General features: G+C 36.0%; 1 protein-coding gene across 3 annotated transcripts in view; it reads left to right on the top strand.

Annotated features, from left to right (window-relative positions):
• Taldo (transaldolase) overlaps window positions 1–18601 on the top strand; it is a 116795-nt gene extending 98194 nt beyond the window's left edge. For all 3 annotated transcript variants that reach the window (XM_089105607.1, XM_089105605.1, XM_089105608.1), the window contains exon 8: window positions 16789–18601. In XM_089105607.1, the coding sequence (XP_088961733.1) occupies window positions 16789–16952 (164 nt within the window). In that variant the 3' untranslated portion in view covers window positions 16953–18601. The remainder of the gene's footprint in view (window positions 1–16788) is intronic.
• The last annotated feature ends 1421 nt before the right edge of the window (window positions 18602–20022 follow it).

Genomic DNA, 20022 nt, shown 5'->3' with positions numbered 1-20022 from the left:
AATGACAATCGAAAACCCTAAAACTTATTTTTTCCGTTATCAGTTTTCCTGGAATATCTAGCCTACACCGTCTTTCGCCTTTTTTTTTTTTTTTTATTGCTACAATCCAATTGTATAGGTGATAGAATAGTAGTAGTCGCAAGACCGTATACAGGATTTTGTTTGGTGGGAGGGGCTTAAAAAAAAGCTTTGAATAGCTCATCAAGAATTTGTTTATGTTACGTTTTTTGCGAGTTAGACAAACATTTCGGGGGTTTTCTGACATTCTACCCTTCTTGGATACGGCCTTGAGTAGCCGTAATTTTAATTTTAAGGCTACTTTTTGCATTAACTGAGTTCATATGGCTATCAAACGAAGAGTCATATGTAAGAATTTATTTTTCATTTAAGTTCAAAACAAGTTACCCCTTTAACTAATCTATCAGATGAACTGACATTCAAATCTGTATCTAGTTAAAGTTCGAGATGTTGCATCTCATAAAAACATCCTTCAATGCCGAAGCATATCTCGACTTAAATAGCTTTTAGCTTAAGCCCTGTGTCAAAAATAAAGACTATCTGCATTGCGAACAAAAACTATTATATTGTGGGACTTGAACTAGGATCTGAGTTCTGATCTTCGAAATTGAAGTCGGAATTCTTAAAGGTGAAACGGGAAGTCTCAATATTGCTCGAGGTGAGCTAAAGTCTTTTCGGCTCGTGCCCTAAAAACATGAATTTTGGCCGGGACTTTTGGGAGGGGGGGATTTTGGCCGGCCAAAAATGAATTTTGGCCGGGACTCGAAGTTGAAATTCAACGTTAGGTTTGAAAATTTTGAACCGAATTCTGATAGTTCCAAAATGCTATGGTTTCTAATGTAACCGCCATTACGTCTTGCTACTGGGAGTCGGGCAGAGTTTCTAATTTAAAGGTACTATATTAGCATAAAATGCTAATTATTCCGCAGTGTATATTAAATACTTGTGTATATTATATACTCAATATATGTAGCTGAATACAAGGAGACCGGGAACGATACTTAGTTTGTGGGGGGGGTGTCTTCTGGCTCTTTTCTTCTCCAAAATGTTGGGATTGTTACTATAATTGCTTATATTTTTCGTATAATAAGCCCTTTTTTCATTTGGAACTCCGCCCCCCGTACCACTGAATTATGGTACCCCGTACCATTCTTGCGGACATGCTATGACTGGAAACCTTAAAAATTACAGTAATTTAAGAAGATGTCTGGGCTCCAGTGCCATCTTTCACACCCAGTCATACAAGGTGCAAAATACTTGCTAGGGATGACTTGCCGTGGTAAAATTTCAGAGAAACTGTCAGGAGCATGGTTGTCAGGATTTGGGGGATTATACTAGAATAAATGGCGAAAATCCTTTGTCCGAATGGTCTATTATATTTCATTTTTAATTAAGCGAACTGTGACCTAATATTGGTTAATTTCTACCCATTTGAACCATGTCTTTTTAATTCTAATAGGCAAATTTAATTTGTACCATTCTGACCAGGCAACACTGGTCAAGAGACAACGAGGTGATCTTGGAGGTGCAATATCGTAGTGTTTAGAGTGAATTTCCAGAAAACCTTAATCACAACGATTTAGACTCCTTTTAAAGGCAAAAAGAAACATCGCCGCAGTCGAAGTCCCGAGTGAAACCCAAACGTCAGAAATAGGGAGAAACCAAAGCTGCAGTTTCAAATAGAAAGTTGACAGCAGATATTGACAATTGGATGGAGATGTTTTTTCTACCCCCCCCCCTCCCCCTCAAGAAGCACGGGTGTTGTATTCGGCATTGTAAAAAAGACAAATTAAACATAAATATAAGAAAATGTAAACGACTTAAAAATCTTTGGACTTCGGGAGGGTTCGAGTTGACCCCCCCCCTTCACCTTCTTTTGTGTGTACCTGTGAAAATATTGAAAAAAATCCATTAATTACATGTGTATCGGCTGTTTTGGGATTTTTCGAAACTGTAACACTCCATCCTCACCGCCATTACCCAAGACACATCCCCCCTTCAGCAAAATTTAGCGTACATGGCTGGCTGAATGTTTTGAGTTGATACTGCAATCAGCTTAATTTATGAATAATTCTCGAGGAATCAGAAATCCTACTCTGATTGTTTACTGCGGTAATTCAAAAAATATCATGTAGAATCACCCTTTAAGTCGAGCAACCCAGATCGATTGGTCTTATTTATTTTCAAATATGTTCTTTAATCCAGGGACTTACGGAGGCCCCCCCCCCGAAAAAACTTCCTGCGTACGTGTAAACTTTAATCGTAAGCTATCTAAAGGTTTTTTCCTAAGTCTGTTAGCTCCACCTTTCTGAGTTGCAGATGGGGTGTGAGATAAAGCTTTGTTGCCCTTTGTTTTTGAGCTTGCCAGGCTTTCTTTTATCCAAACAACCTGTCAACAATTTCTGTAAAAAAAAACATGAAATTATTCTCTTTAAAAACTAAGATTTTAAAAACAATAAACTGGACTTATAGCTTTTTTAAAGCAACTTTTAAAATGTAAATGTCAAATAAATGGTAAAAAAAGGTAGCCCATTTCTATTTTCCCTTGGCTCATCTCTCATTTGGTCATTTTCTTACCATTGGCTCTCGTCCTATGAAGGAGTTTGGTTGTTTAATCCTTGCTCCTCTCTATCTTTTCCTTCTAATCTTTTCCTTTCTTTATCCTTTCCTTTCCTTCATAATCTAAAATGATAAAAGGTGTCCAAGTCTCAGTGATTTAACCCAAGAAAGGCTGGGGTTTATGATCCCTACCTGTCTCGAAATTTGAAAAAAATTCTAAAGGAAAAGAATCTTCCCCAGTCAGACCCACTGTGAAATAGTTCGGACCCCTCCTAAAACAGAGCAGTGGACACACCTTAAAAATTGTTGCCGGTGATAATGCGTGTCTGTCTTGCGATGATATTTCATCTATCCGCCTTTAGATGAATAACTCTGAAACTTGGGAAGAGTTCCGTCATAAGTAATTGTAGAATATAACTCCTTATTCTCTCTTCACCTTTTTTTCTAATTGTTCTAAGGCATCCTCAGCGTTATTTTTAGGAGTACTAGTCTTTTTTTTAGCTGTAAAATTGTAATCTTGGATTTTCCCTAGTTCTATTTTTGCACGAGACAGACAGTTATAGTTCCACGAGTTTGACATTCATTGGTCGTGACGAGAACTACAAATGATTGGATTAATTAAGCCATAGTCTACTGAACAGGGTTGTCACGCACTCTTTTCAAAATTGGTGCTTGTTAGTTCAACATAGTGAGGCTATAAAAGCTCATATCCAATAATTTTTTTTCATTTTCTTTGTGCTTTCAACTTCTTCTGGGGTTAAAAAAAAAAGAAAAATCAATTCTTTGTTATTGCTAACTTCCGGCCGGCACTTTTAAAATTCAGCGCCTTCGTAGAGGAGTTTCCGGGTCAGGGTCCAACCACGTATGCAGGGTTATGTTTGGGGGGGGGGGGGCAGGGTAATGTTTAGGGTAATTGTGGAAAGAAGCAGGCCACCCAGAACGCATTATACTAAATGCCTAACCTCACTACCTCTACACATTAAATATTTAATTCAAACAAACCTGCATCGTAGTTTATTTCATGAAAGAATCAGCTAATTATAACCGAATGCGAGAGAAAAACCGGTTTTACTCGGATCAAACAAAGCAAAAATCTTGATTGGGTTTGGGATAATACACAAGTGCCTCCTAATGTACCATTTTTCCTTTTGCATGGTTGTTGGGCAGAAATTTCTTTCCTCATAGTTAACGGTGTTTTTTCTTCTGTTTCTGATCTTCAAATCCCAAAAAATGTAAATCCTCTTTATATAATTTCAGTTGGTAACAATTTACTAAATAGTGACCTATATTCCTATGGACTTCAAAATTCCCAAGTGAATTTAAAACGGACAGGTACTACTGTCTGTAATAATTCAAAACCTTTACGAGAGTAGTTTGTTACCTGCCAAAAGCAACGAGCCTGAGAAAATGTGTCTGGAGAAAAAGTTGAAATACTTCCCAAAAATTAAGGAATTTCCATGAAAACCGCACCATCAGATTCAGCGCATCAGAGAACCCTACTATAGAGGTTTCAAGTTTTTTTGCCCGAAGAAAGATCACGGTTGTTTTTTTTTTTTTTTTTTTTTTTTTTTTTTTTTTTTTTTTTTTTTTTTAAGGGATGATCATATTGAACCAATTGTCTTAGGAGATCGAGAGAGGGCTTATTCGAACGGAAATTAAAAGTTCTAATACCCTTTTTAAGTGACCAAAAAGATTGGAAATTTTTAGATGGTCATTTGGTTCAGCATAGTTCAAACGTTCAGTAACTAAGCCTCTGGGGATGATACGGCCCCCACAGCCCGTCTTTTTTCCCCAGAGACCTCCGATCAAAATTTCTAGATGGCCATTTGGTTCAGCATAGTTTAAACGTTCAGTAACTAAGCCTCTGGGGATTATACGGCCCCCACAGCCCCGGGGAAAGGGCTGTAAGTTATGCAATTTGGCCTTTGTTCACATATAGTTTTGTTTTTGGGAGATTTTTCGTGGGGGGAATTTCCTGGCACGATTTCAAAAACGATCAGAAATTTAATTAAAAAAAACAAGTTTTTTCAATTGAAAGTAAGGAGTAACATTAAAACTTAAACCGAACAGAAATTATTCATATATATGAGGGGATTGTCCATTCATTATTCCTTGTTCTTTACGCTAAAATTTGACCTTTTGTCCCAATTCTTTAAGAACGACTCCTGAAACACAAAAGCAGTTGAATTTGAATGAGAAGTATTTTAAAGAAGTTTAAGAGTTTAGCGTAAAGAGCGAGGGATGGGGAAGGGGCAGCCCTCTTCATATACGGAACAATTTCGGTTAATTTTAATGTTTAATATTGTTCCTTACTTTCAGTGGAAAAAACTCGTTTTTTTTTTAATGTCTTACAAAAAAGAGCAGAAAGACTGCTCCTCTCCAGACATGTATGCCAGGAAAATTATTGGGAATTTTGAAAAAAAAAACTGTAAGATTTAAGATTGGAGGTCATGACAAATATGGAATTCCAGGAAATATTTAGTACACCCAAATTCTCTCGGGAGGAGGGGGCATTCAGACTTTGCTTCGGAAAGGATTTATCCCAGCGAAACTATCTTATAACCGTGTTTTTTGCCTGGACTTTGATTCTTGGGCATGACTCGTCATGGGGGGATGGGGCTCGACTATGGAGTATCTATTGTATAATCATCTAATAACTGAACCGTATGTCTTTGTCTTCAATTTTTCGCAGTTAAGAAAGAGGTGGGGTGCAGTTCTGGGTACGGGCTTAGTCTCGGGGTGAGCTTTGATACACTGGTAAGACAGTCTTCAGTCTGTAAAAATAGCTAGTGTTCACATTCCTATATAAAGTCGAAAATATGAATGGCATCTGTGTAATAGAGCTCGGTGCATTTGGCTTAGCAGAGCTGTAACATCAAGTGGGGGGCGTTGCCTCCTCTAGGTTTTTTACCCCCCCCCCCCCTCTATGTTTTGAAAAATATCTTTTTTGGCATTTTCATTGGTAAATACGTTTTTTTTTTTGTATTTACATTGGCAAGATTGAAAAAAATTACCCCATAAGTTTTTATGAAAAACACCCCCCCCCCCTAGGTTTTCTGATTTAACGCCACTACAACAGCCACTCTTGTGTTGATTTTGTGTGTGCGTGTGTGTTTTTTTATTATTATTGAAACGTATTTGTAAGAAAGAAGAGTTTTGACCATTTTACATATTTGTAAAAATGGTTAATATTAATGATTTTCTAGGCCAAGCAACGGTTTCTACTGACTAAAAATTTTTTTTTTTTTAATATATCTGAAATTGCAACACAGCGATTTTAATTCTATAATCAAGGGTTATAGATGATGCTGGTATTTCTGTTTCGTTAGGATATTATGTTTTCTGATTGGTTTTATTCAAGAAATTCAAAAGAACTCGACAACTTTTGTTTAAAAAGTTAATTTAGAAATTCAAAGTTTTAAGACAAATTTAAACTAAAGTTATTTTAAAGAGGCATTTGGGTTTAATTATGATATTATAAAATGTTTTGCGGTTGATTTTATTCAAGAAATTCAAAAGAATTCGACTGTGTGATTGCAGAAGTCTGCTATTCCAGATTGAGTTTGTCAAGTTGATGAACTTAAACAAAGAAAACTTGTTCAATCAAAAAATTTTCCTGACTAATTAAGATGAGGTATTTTGATAATTTCGTTTATTTGTTTTGCAATTTGTCTAGTCTACTGATATTCAAAGGACTTATTGTTGACTTTAATCGAATTGTTTTTCTTTAAGTGTAAAGAATTTGACATTTTTAGCGACAAAAAACGAAATTAAAAGAAGGTAAATTCGTAGGTGGTTTTCACGGTGTCTTGGCAATTACTTAAGTTACAGGAATAATGGAGGTCTTGATTAAGTTTTTTTTTTCGATAACCAGCTGAGGCTACTGGTTTCATATGCGAAGTAAATTTTGAAAATTACGCTCAGGACGTGTATTTACGCAGGACACGAACCCCCTAAATCATATGAATTTCACAATAAATTCAAATATTTATCATATAATTCGCATCTGTTTTTTGCATTCCTTTTTCAAATATCCCCGTTTTGAGGTGTAGCCCCCTTCTAGGATAAATCTTTGCCTGTATGCCTGACTTAAGTGCAAAAACGTGTTCCTTTCTCTCGATAATTTTGAAAATAAAATAGAAAACATACACATTTCGAAATAAAATATCCAATTGTAAGATTGTAAAAAACTAAAAAAAAAATCAACCTTCATGATCGAAAAATCACATAGTGAAAAAGTGTTCACTGAGGTTGCGCGAAATTGCGGAAAACAATATTTTAATCCAACAGTTCGTGGTAACGAACTGTGAGTAAGCAATGATCCGACTTAATAGCTACTGGAACTCTAAAAAACGGAACTTTTATAACGATGGATTCATAAAACAAATCATATTTTTATGCTAATTGCGAACACATGAGTTGTATCAAGCTTAATATTACTCATCAAGAGCTACGCGTCTGAGAAAATGTTCCCGATTTTGGAAAAAAGGGGAAAACACCCCTAAAAGTTATAGAACCTTAGTGAAAATGACACCAGCAGATTCAGCGTATCAGAGAACCCTACTGTAGAGGTTTCAAGCTCCTATCTGCAAAAATGTGGAATTTTGTATTTTTTTTCCAGAAGAAAGATCACGGATGCGTATTTATTTGTTGTTTTTTTTCTGTTCCCAGGGGTGATCGTATCGACCCAGTGGTCCTAGAATATCGTAGGAGGACTCATTCGAACGGAAATTAAAAGTTCTAGTGCCCTTTTAAAGTGACCGAAAAAAATGCAGGACAACTAGGCCCCTTCCCACGCTCAATTTTTTCCCAAAGTTACCTGATCAAAATTTTGAGATAGCCATTTTGTTCAGCATGGTCGAAAATATTATAAATATGTCTTAGGATAACGGAATCCCCCAAAGTCCCCGGGGGGAGGGCTGAAAGTTACAAACTTCTGCCCAATGTTGACATATAGCATTAGTAATTGGGAAGTATACAGACGTTTTCAGGGGGGGATTTTTTCTGGTAGTGAGGGGGTCGGGGGTTATGTGGGAGAATCTTTCCATGGAGGAAGTTTTCATGGGGGAAGGGACATTGCTATGAAGGGCGTGCCGGATTTCCCAGCACTATTTAAAGACGATCAGGAATTTAAAAAAAAGTTTTTCAACTGAAAGTAAGGAGCAACATCAAAACTTAAAACGAACAGAAATTATTATATATAGGATTGGGTTTGCCCTCCGATTTAGTACCTCGCTCTTTACGCCAAAGATGTTTAAGAGCTTTCATAAGAGCTATTTATTCTTATTAACGGCCTTTGTGATTAAGGGGTCATTTTTAAAGAATTATAACAAAATTTGAACTTTAGAGTAAAGAGCGAGGTATTGACCAGGGGTGAACCCCCTAATATACGCATTAAAAATATATGAATATAGAAGTTCGTTGCATATTAATTCATAAGTTACGTATATTTATTACTAATAAAAACGTTCGTAAATAAACTTAAACAACTGTCGAGAAAGCCATTCAACCAAATAAAAGTAAAATGAATATGCAAGTTTTGTTTTGATTATTCATGTACGATGAACCAAAATCAAAACCTGCATTAATTCAAAAACGTTCAAAAATTTAATAAAAAAAACAAGTTTTTGTAGCTGAAAGCAAGGAGTGACATTAAAACTTAGAACGAACAGAATTTCCTCCGTATATGAAAGGGACTGTCCCCTCCTCAACGTCTCGCTCTTTACGCTAAAGTTTGACTATTTCTCACAACTCTTATTTATTTTTAAAATAAAGAACTTTAGCGTAAAGACCGAGACGTTGAGGAGGGGACAGTCCCTTTCATATACGGAATAATTTCTGTTCGTTTTAAGTTTTAATGTCGCTCCTTACTTTCAGTTAAAAAAAAACTTTTTTTTTATTTAACTTTTGAACGTTTTTATTTTTTTTATTTAATCATCAGATTATGATGGACCCAAAAGCGCAACCCTTGTGCGTGCGTGTTGTTAAGCGCTGCCAACCAGCTTATTAATTGGCTTCACTGTTATGTTTATGTGTAACTAAAGAATACAGTTTTGATAACCCACTTGTCGTTGTCCCTTTTAAGTGACGGGCCCTTGATTAGCGCCTGAGATGCCATTGGATCTGTTCAGAGCTACTTAGTTTAAATGTGTTACAATAAGTAAGGGGAAATGACTACTTTTGAAGCAAACTGTTTAAATTGTAAGACAAACAACGAAGAAAGTTTTTTTTTTTTTTTTTTTTTTTTTTTTTTTTTTTTGACGTACGAATTATCTGGTTGGGGGTATTTTTACGAGTGTTTGGCGCTTGTTATCTGCTTGAATATCTGCTTAAGAACATCTTGTCGGTTTAACCAAATTGCCTGTAAAAAAACATATTTTGTTTTTAGTACTGATTTGCGTCTAAAAGGCTCATATTGCCGTCATAGTTCTCATGTGTATTCACCTAAATTAAATAAATTAAACAATAAAACTGAAAGAATTAGGAAAAGGGAGTCGCCATAAGGAAGCTTATAGGTAGCTCATGCTACTACTGCTACAAACTCATAATAACGTTAAATCACGGTTACTGTCTGAGGCTGACACATTGATGAATGCATTTCCCCCCTCATCCCACTCTTGTTAAATACCCCGGCTTAGCCAGTTCCCCCAAAATCCTTAACTTCTAATTTTCTTCTTTCTTGTTTCATCTCATAGGTATTCTGCTTGCTCGTAGCTGTACGAAAATGGGTTTTTAGTCGAAGACGTTTCTCGTTTTATACGATTTTTAGCACAGTTTGGGGGATGGGTCTTCAGATGAATCGAAGGGAATGAGAATTATCTCCATGTTTGCGTGTATAGTATTTTTGCTAGCATCATCAAATCTGTTTATAACAATTCAACTAATTCATTTACCCTTGAATCAGCATCTTTTCTTGTTAATCTTTGATCAATCAAAGAGAAATAAGAAATTGGCTTCCTTGTAAAAGGAGACCCTGGCGACGTTGATTTGTGTGGTATCTTGGTCAGTGTTTATGCCGTGAGAATTCATGAATGACTCGGTGGGTTTCTGGTTATTCAGTCGGCATATTCTCAGCTCGCTGCATTTTTGAACGGATGCCATAAGCGTCTGACCAGAGTCTTTGCCAACTTTGGCGGTCGATTTAGTTGCAATTGTCTGCTCTGAAACCAAAATCAACTCTCTCCTATGTCTCGGTAGTCATCTGCTACGTCTCATAAAGTTGATCAAGGGCCGCACGGTTGCCAGATGTAGTGCGAAAAAGTATTAGTCTATTTGGAAAATAAGGAATGGTTCTTGGGCTCACATGATTTTTTTTTATAGTTCTTTAATTAGAAAACTTGCATAAATTTGGCTTGGTGTAGTGAGGGATTTGATCGTCCTGCGTGGTAGCAAAATATACCGGCTTCTCCGGAAAAAAAGATGGTTGTCCTTTTTTATATACGTGCCACAAGTTCGTACGCAATAATTATCCATTTAGACATTGCTATTGATTTTAGATTTTTAATATTGGACAATGAAGAATGTACTGGTGCAGATGAGATTGTCCATACCGTAAAAGCTCTGACAGCTTTTTGAATCATGTTAAGATGCATTTTAACGCGAAACCTATGTATATATCTTTAATTTCTGGTAATCAAAAATAACGAAGTTGCTAATTATTTATGAAAAAAATTTGGGTCCGTTGGCAGTGCTATTTGAAAGTGATCACACTCATCGATGTAATATGATAGTATCAATACAGTACAAATGCAAATGCGCATAATTACGAACTACAAACGGTTCGGGTGATTAGACATATAAGGACTTCATTTACTGCGCTAAGTTTTTGATACCGTATGCTTTTACTCCCCAATGTTCCAGTGCAAACTTACGTTAGTATGCTTAACGTTAAAATAACTTACATCATTAACGCTCACGTTTGTTAAAAACGAACTTGAGCTATCACGCTCAGCTCTGGGCGTGTTTTTCCTCCCCAATAATTGCAGTTCAATCGGCAAACCGTCTAGGGTCAAGCGAAAAGCAGATCGCTCTTCGCTTGACCCTAGGTCAAGAGAAGATTAAACTTCTTTAAATTAAAGAAGTTTAAAGAAGGCCAACCGTCCAGAGTCAAGCGAAATAGCAGATCGTCCCCGAATGGGGGGGGGGTATTTAAGGGAAATTGGAACTAGTTGTGAGGTTTAAAGAGATTGAATAGATTGGGATGGAGGAGTATGTGTAGTTTTGTTGGCCTAAGGCAATTTGGTGCTGCATTGAGTAGTTAGTAGTAGTAGTAGGAATAATAATAATTCCTGTGCATGTGAATAGATCCATGTAGTACATAATGGACCTTAATGAGTCTTTAGTGACACCATGTGCTGTGCTTTAGTTGGAATTTCTAAGGGAACACTGAGCTAAAACTTCAACTAAACATCTTCAACTTCTTCTTCAACATCTTCAACTTCAACTAAAACATCAGAAAACAATTGTTACTATTAACAGTTCCCGCTCTACAGGGATGCAAAATGCCTACATGGAGCTTTTTAGTAATTGTATATATATACAGAACAAGCTTCTTTTCAAATGAAAGGGAAAGCGGAAATTAAAACTTTAAACAAGCAGAAATTATTCCGTATATGAGTGGCCTCTCCTCTCCTTAACCAAAGGACGGATCCAGCATTTTTTTAGGGGGGGGGCGCAAAATAGGTTGATCTGATAAACTTGTGTTAGGAGCAAGTTTAATCCACGCAAACTTACGTTAATTAAGTAAATTACACTACTTTAGACTACGTTAGGGGGGGGGCGTGAGCTCCCCTTGATCCGCCACTGCCTTAACCCTGCGCTGCTTGCGCGAAAGTTTTATAGTGCTATGCTAAAAGTATTATTTATCGATCGTGTTTTAAAACAATTGAACTGAAAGTTTCATTATTTGACGCAAATGCACATTAATAAGCACTTCCACTTTTGATGTATTGTGAAAAGTTATGTTTATCCCATGCCAATTGTACTTGTACTTAAGCGTTCATTATTAAAGCATTGAGGACAAAAAGTCAAACTTAGCGATGCAACAAAATGGTCTAATATCGTCAAATGTCATTAAATCTCAAATGTCGTAATCAAATAGTCATAGTTTGACAATGTATGTCAAATAGTGGTCAAAATGGTACATTCGGTACTGGAACACTGTACTGCTCTTTAATTTAGGGACTTCATTTTGGGGCCCAGAGTTGTTACACCCACATTTTTTTTTACTATTTCCGGAACATGCCAATAAGGGCATGTGCCAATACAGCTAATAACTATTGAATTGCCAAGACTGATAGTTGCTAATCTGGTCGCGAATCTTGTTTTATATATATATATATATATATATATATATATATATATATATATATATATATATATATATATATATATATATATATATATATATATATATATATATATATACATATATGTGTATTAATTTTTTTTAAGGACAGCTAAGAGTTTGAGATAGCTATTGCCTTTTGAGACTGAAAAAGAAAAGGATGAGCATTAAAAAGAACATTTTTTTCAGGTACCTGCTTATAAATTATTTTACGTAGGATGAAGGGTGATTTAGCAAAAGCAGGGTAATTATATTGAAAATAAAGAATAATATAGATTGTTGAGAAAATCGTAATATTTGCCGGATGATCTCCAGCCTGCTTATGTGAATATGTGTTAGAGTTAGTTTAATGTTTGGTTTGAGACAAACCAGCAAGGTCTGTCACTTTTCCCTTCCCTTGCCGAATACGTTGGATGGCCCCGTTCGAGGTATATTGGCAAAAGCTATATTTCGGTAGAATGAATATACTGCTGTCGTTTTTCTGTTCTTGATTGGTCTTTTGTATTTATCGGATTTTTTTTTCCTTCTTGTATATGCATTTCAAATATAAGCCCATCCTCTTGTTCTGTTAAGACGTCACCACGTGGTCGTTTTGGAACACAGAAGAATTGCTTGATGTCTTTCAAGATTTCTTCAGGATGTATTGTAAATCAGTATTCAAACTTTTTACATTTGTAGACTGGTAGAGATAAATATTGCGAACTGAGTGGGACCTTAGGAGGAAATGTAAAATAAGATGTAGGTACGCCTATATAAGTGAACTGCTGTAAAAAGGGAGGGGGCTGTAGATTGGGGTCACAATCCGAGTCTACTTACTTGGAAATTATATTGTCACTATCACACATAAAAGTCGTACCCGGTATTTTCATGTTTCTGGGATAATTGCTAAAAAACTTTCCCTAAGCTGTTCTCATCGAGATTATCAGCAGTGCAATGTAGATCAGGATGGTCGAAGTGTTATTGAATATGCATTGTCGTGCTGATCCTTCTTTGTGAACTGCTTAGCAAACAGTTTTCGGGTGATTATCTCGAAAGTGTAGAAATGTCGGATACAACTTAAAGGTATGGCAGTGACAACATATGCTTCGATGTTGGACGGACAAGATGGTTTGTGATGTTTAGTCGGTATCAGCCGGGCATGATGTCGATATCACTGAGGTTTGGGTATTCGATAATGATATTTCACAGATGGCTCATGAACGTTTGACTCATTTTAATTTTTGCATCCCTTTGAAGATTTCAGCTAGTGCTTCTGTTATCCCCTAATTTGTCAGAGTTTTCTGGAGTTCCTCTGAAAGAAAAGCGGGTCCTCTGAAGTCTCTCCTAAAAATAACCACTTTTATTTCTTCTTAATGTTCATGTATTTTCAACTGTTATTTTCAGGGGAAACTTTGGAGGACCCAATTTTGGAAAGCCCCCAAAAATGTGCGGAAAGTGAAAACAGCGGTCTCAGGTACGACAAAATCTCAACGATGAATTCAAATAAATTTGTAGATTTTTAGCATTTTGCGAAAAATGTATAATAGCCTCCACTGGCTCGAGTTATTTATCGATTCCTGTATAAAACTTTGAAGTGAGAAATTTTTTCACTGAAATTTCACTAGGCGGTAGGCCTTGCAATTTCTCATACATTTTCGGCATGGCATGGATGTGCAAAATTTAGCACCGTTTTCAAATTAAACAGTTTTCATAGATAGTACTCTAATACGCCTATTTGGCGAAGCAGCTATAAAATAGGTTTCTATTCTGTTTCGCAATTGAAAAGTAAATAAATCTATCGAGGAGAACTGGAAGGATGTCTGCATGAAATAACTTCAGGAAGTTTGAGAATCAAATTAAAAATGACTAATTGTTCGTTGTCAAATCTAACTTTGATTCTTGAATTAGAAGAATATTTTTGTTCGAATTGCATCTTGTAACCCAGACAGGAGTAACTTCCTAATGAACTAATGGTTCGTTTACACATTGCGGAAATTCATGCGGATTTAGCAATCCCTGCGGAAATTCCGTCCGTTTTTGTGCTAGAAAAAATCTCAAGCTTCCCGCAACGTTTTGGTCAAATCAAGACGGAATCTTGGCAAGATTTTTAAATGAATAGAATCATGAGTATGGATTATCAAAAACAACACGATCTTATAACTTCGGTTCAAGGCTACACCCAGCTTCTATGATCCTGCGCACCTAGGCTATAAGAAAACTAAGAAAAACGGTGTCATTTGGCTCTCTATTGTTCAACAGCTTTCAGAAGAGGGTAAGAACATAGGTCATGCTGTTGCAATAAATTGAAATCTTTGCCTTAAAACGCAGCGTTATTTTAGCCATAGTTCGAACAGATACGGACGGATTTCCGCATGGATTTCCGCAATGTGTAAACGAACTGTAAGGCTTGAAAGGAGATTTTGAGTCTAGTTCAGCAAGTTGTGTCATTGATAAGTAGAGAGTGGGTACTTTGGTATTAGTTTGACTTACAAAAGATCCATAAACGCTCATACCGTTTCATTAGTCAGTAGGGCTTTGGGGGATGTCCAATGTTTCAAGTAAAACCCGCTAAGCTTGCAAGCTCTAAAGTATGAAAACTAGGGTACTTGTTTTAACTAAACGAAACACAACCCAAGAAGGGAAGTTAGGTTAATCCTAATGAAATATAACCTTCATATAACCTTTAGTTTATATAATAATATAATTTGGGCTAAATTATCGGGGTAAATTATTTGGATAGTACCCCTAATTTAACCTTACCCCCCTTTAATGTGCAAAGATGTAGCCCAAATTATACAAGTCCAGTGCATTGTATCACCCGATTACTTGTCTTTGTTGCTATGAAACCGGTTTTCTGAGATCTAACCTGAGCGTAATTCTTGAGTGTCTTTCGCTTAATTAACAAGTACCGAATCTAGAAGTGCTCACAATATAACGGCTGCTAATCATAAACTTGCGGAGAAATATTTGAAATGAGAGAAAGAATCCATCACATGTTTATTACACTTTTTTCATTCTATGAAAGGCATGTATGTAGGGTTTTTCTTTATGGGGGGGGGATAAAGAATTTTAATTGGAGTAAGAAGCGCCCGGAGATTCAGAAAACAAAATTATTTTTGAGGGAAGCCGGGCCACGAGCCCTGCCTCTGCCCCTGCGTACGTGATTGATTTACGGCTATGAATTTATTATTATTATTGCATCATTCTGCTTTACGTACTCTCCATTTTCAGTGCTGAAGATACTAGTACTATTACTATGTTATTACTATATATGACACAGTTATTGACGACATTATTTAACTACTAATTTATCTTTTTTAACATTTTCATGTAGGACACTCAATTCGTCAGCATAATCTTAAGTCTAGGAGAGCTTAAATTCTCCATTTGACTCTATGAACTTCTATAGCCTTTGCCGCGTTCCTCCAGACGGAGTCCATCTAAATCGGTATAGAACGCAACCCTGATCAACTCCTGATTCAATGCGAAACCAGCTACTAGCTTAGCTTCATTTCCTTGACCGCTTCGGTGTTGTTCTCGTACATAGCACTAATGACTTTAATGTATTTGCCTGGTGTACCTAACAAGACCGAGATGGCTACGACACGTTCTGCCGATGACGGATTGTCAAAGATCGTCCTTTTCGGCCAACATTTTAGGACCAAATCAAAAGTAGATCGTCCCCGAATTGGGTGGTAGGATGTCTTAAGGAAGGATTTAAGGTAAATTAGAACTTGGAATGCTAGAATCAACTACTGCAACATAAAGATACACAGATAATGCTTATAACCATCGTCGGTTTTGTGGTAAAATGCTCGCCTGCTACGCGGGCGGAATGTTTATCTACATTACATTAAAAATATGCGTCTACTATTGGGCCTCGGTAACAGTGATATCGCTAAACAAATGGTCTAAATTAGTATATCTTATATTACTAAATTAATAATATAAGACAAATTAGCATTTAGTAATATTATTAGTAATATGTAAATTAGTAATATTACTAAATAAGTATACTTGTATTACTAAATTAGTCAGCTTTCGTTCTAACTAAATCCCGAAACTACATTGAAAACCACAAATAACTTAAAGAGAAAGGTAAGAAAAAGATGTTTATTTACCCAAAAATCAGAATTTCATGGAACCGATGTTGAGTCGTTTGGCATAGTTTCTAAAAATCTTCACAGTGCGTTAACGCCCTGATCAAAAATAGCAAGACCGGGAGGCTAAGCAAATGAGACGTGTGGGCCACATTCGCCACCTTGATTGTGACAACTGTAAATTGTGTTGCTCTTCTTCTTTATAGTGTTACATTATGTTATCGCCTTTTTTTCTTTTTTTTTTTTTTTTTTTTTTTTTTTTTTTTTTTTTTTAAGGGAATTTTATCGCCAATTTTTTTTTTTTAGGGAATTTTATCGCCTATTTTTTTTTTTTTTTGAGGGAAACCGGGCCATGAGCCTTCCCTCTGCGTACTATGCAGCGCGAATCCCTAGGATGATATTAAAAAATATCACTTGCACATTTAACAGAAGACAAATGGAATATTACTAATTACTAATAATATATCTTCTCCTATACAAAGGATGTATCTAAAATTGTTTGACAGAAGAAATGTACTTTTATTTTCATCTTAGATCGATACCGCGATCCCGTGGTGCAAATTGAGGTTTCCCCCTCGATTTGGAAAAATGCTTTTTTCGTGGGTATTATCATTAAAAATTTTTTTTTTTTTGTATTTTCATTGAAAAAATGAGAAATTAGATTTTGAAAAAACAGTCCCCCCCCCCTAAATTTTTTGAATTAATGCAACTGGTCTGGCTAAATTACATACTGGTGCGATTTGTTAATTTAATCTTTATTTTAGTATCAAATGTATCCTTTTTTAGCCAAGGGAATGGAGATTGCTAAAATAGCAATGGACGAGAAAACATTTCGTTGGATGCTCAACGAAGACCCAATGGCCACAGACAAACTGAGCGATGGAATCCGAAAATTTGCAGCTGATTCGATCAAACTCGAGAAACTAATCGAGGAAAGACTTAAAGCCTAATACAGTTAGTTCCTTAAATCTGAGTTCACACTACGGTATTCTTTCATGAATATAATTATCTTGGTGGTATCTTTTAAGTAAATTGTATTGAAAGTCACTTGCATGTTCTTAAGCAGGCAGGTGGGTGCGTCAGGAGTGGATCCAGGGGCGACGGGACTGCGGGCCCCCAGATTTTTCTGGCGTTCTCATTTGTTTTTATATATTTTTTTTACCCCTTAGTTATTCTATATTTTTAGGGTTTGAAAAAAAAATTGTAAAGTAAAAATGTCTGTATTAGACCTTGTGACTGTCGTTTAAATAAGAATTTTCTGATTTTTTAAAGGTATTATTTATAAAAGATAAAAAAAAGGTGCAAAATAATTTTTTTTATGAAAAATAAGGAAAGGGTCTTGAAGTTTGTCTAGGACTCTCCCTGTAGCGTGAATTCAGCTGTGTCGACTTTAAAGTTTTTAATTGTCATTTATTTTTCAGTTTTCCTGACATGTTGTGTTATAAATCTAATTTCACTCCCTTAACTGCCCTTTTTGCGCGAAGATGCATTCAGCTAAATTTATTAATAATGTTTCTACTTTCTAAGATAAGTTACAAAGCTAGATTTTCCAGAGGCCTACACTACCCCAGGGTGGGAGTTGGGGGAATTCATTTACACATTATCCCTCCCATTACTCCTTATTTATTATAGTTTATTAAATTATAACTAGTTGATGTATTAAATGCATAATATCTTATTTGGCTCCCTAAAACAGTTTATTCCTAAACAGTTCTTAAAACTCCCGTAAACAATTCTTTCTTACAGCTATTTAACTAAAGTTGTACCAACTGTGTATCCTTGTTTATCCCCCTCCCAACTGGTGCTTCTCCAGTTCTTTTATTATATTTCTAATCCTTTTTTTCCTTTCATCCGTCCTTTTTGTTTCTCTTCTACACAGCATGTAGGGGTAAAAAGGGTATCGCACAATATTGCAAACCCCAAATCAGGTTTAGAGCTCCTTTTTAACTTTTTATTTCTACAAAATAAAAGAAAATAAAACTAAGCTGTGAATGACGCTTAACAAATGGGGGGAAGGTATATTTTACATGTCGGAACTGCTCTTAGATAGTTTTTCTATACGTCTTAAGACTATGCTAATAACGTTGACCATCCTTCCCGGTCTATGCTCCCCTCCTAATTTGTGCTTATCTTGTTTATTCTTTTTCGACAAATAAAAGTTCAAATAGGGATAAATCTTTTTGATAGGCAGTGATAAATTTCACAAAAAATACTGGATATTTCGGTCGCAGATATTTCGTGAGCGAAATATCTGACATTTTTGTGAAGTTTATCACTGTCTATTGAAAGGATTTCTCTCTAGTTGAACTTTTATTTGTCGTGGAAAGGCAGTGTGGTCTTCGAAATTATCTTTATTCTTTTTATCTTCTACAGTTTGATTTTCTTTGCCATTTCGTTTCCTTGAGGGATCAGTGCAATAAATCTTCACTTTTTTTCTGTCACGTATTAAAAAGATTTTTTTTTTGGAAAAAGGGTTTGTTTGGGAAGGGAGAGTAAACTAGATTTATTTGTGTTATTCATTCCATATGTGAATATTTGTTTTGAGAAATTTCTTGATTTATTTTTGTTTGCTTATGTTCAATAAATAGTCGAAGAACCATGTAGTTTCCCATTTTTCTTCTTTCTTTGTCAGCAAAAAAATTATTTGGGTAATAGCCAAAAGAAAGCTAAAGGCAGTAACCGTCTTTATTTTTAAATTTCCAATTTTCTTTCCGAAATGGAGTACGCGCTTCAGGAAAAATCTTGGTAAGATTCAGGAAAATCTTGGTAAGATTCAGGAAAATCTTGGTAAGATTCGCGCTTCAGGAAAACAGGAAAAATCTTGGTAAGATTTTTCCTGTTTTTCTGTGATGTTTTGTTCTCAACTTCTAAAAAGAAACTTTTTAACGAATGTCTTCAATTCACCTTCAATTTTGAATTTGCCACTTGAATTTAGAATTTCTATGTTGGACAAGAAAAGCAAGGAACTTTTACCAAGTTCCCTTTTCTGCAATATTTCCCCAATGTGTTCGTTTTTTCTTCAATCGCAACGTTCTCGCAACATCAATTCTCAACGTTTTTCTGCAATCTTTCGTTCAAACGCATTCGCCTATCAATTTTGTCCTCTTATTTGGAAGAGCTATTTGCGTCCAAAGGATTTGATTTGGGAGGGGTAGATTGGGAAGAGTCCGATTAGTCAAACTGGAAACCAACATCTGAATTGTTTGACAAAATTTGGGAAAGTTCGATAAACTTGAATTTCGGCACTCACATTAGGGACATCGTCAGGTTAATTTTTTCGTGGCATTGCCTGGTTTATGACATTTTGTGGGTATTACGAATCATGAGCATATCTGTGCTGGAAGAATGTAGAGCGAACAGAAACAAGGCCGTATCCAGGGGGATAGGAGTTTGAACCCCCCCCCCCACCCCTAAATTTTTGTTTGAATCGCAAAAACGTAACAAAAATGTATATAAACAAATTTTTGATGGGTTTTTAAAGTTTGTTTGTACCCTTGTACCCCCCCCCCTCCCCTGAGCAAAAATCCTGGATACGGCCTTGAGAGCAAAACATGTATAACGGATCGCTTGGTGGTGGGCAAACTATAATATGAAATCTCTTGAGCGTGCACATACCCTGGCGTGTTCAGCGCAAGGGGGGGGGGGGGCTTTAATTTCTTCAAAACAGTAAGTTTATGCGAATAACATGTAGGAAATATTATAAAAAGCACGAAAATCGCGGGATTCAAGGGGGACACCAGCGTGAATATAGGTTTAATATCTGAGTCTGTAACAAATAATATAGAAATAACATCGTGTTATATGCGAGCATGTGAACAGTCGCACATATCGTGAACAGAAGCACATATTTAATTCGACTGGTTACGACAATGGTAATCAATCAGACAGTTTAGATTAGCAGACCAAAATAACCTTTTTGTAGGATATTTTTAGATTTTTTAACCTGTTCTTTCAATAACTTGTACTCACAGAAGTGTAGGGGAGGACAAAAACGTATTTTTGAAATCGGGGGGGGGGGAT

This window comes from Artemia sp. Qi Xiang Cuo, chromosome 19, assembly GCF_049724085.1.
Source record: "Artemia sp. Qi Xiang Cuo chromosome 19, ASM4972408v1, whole genome shotgun sequence".
NCBI classification, from domain to species: domain Eukaryota; kingdom Metazoa; phylum Arthropoda; class Branchiopoda; order Anostraca; family Artemiidae; genus Artemia; species Artemia sp. Qi Xiang Cuo.
Note: the sequence above shows the minus strand (reverse complement) of the source record. Positions and strands in the feature narration are given on the sequence as shown.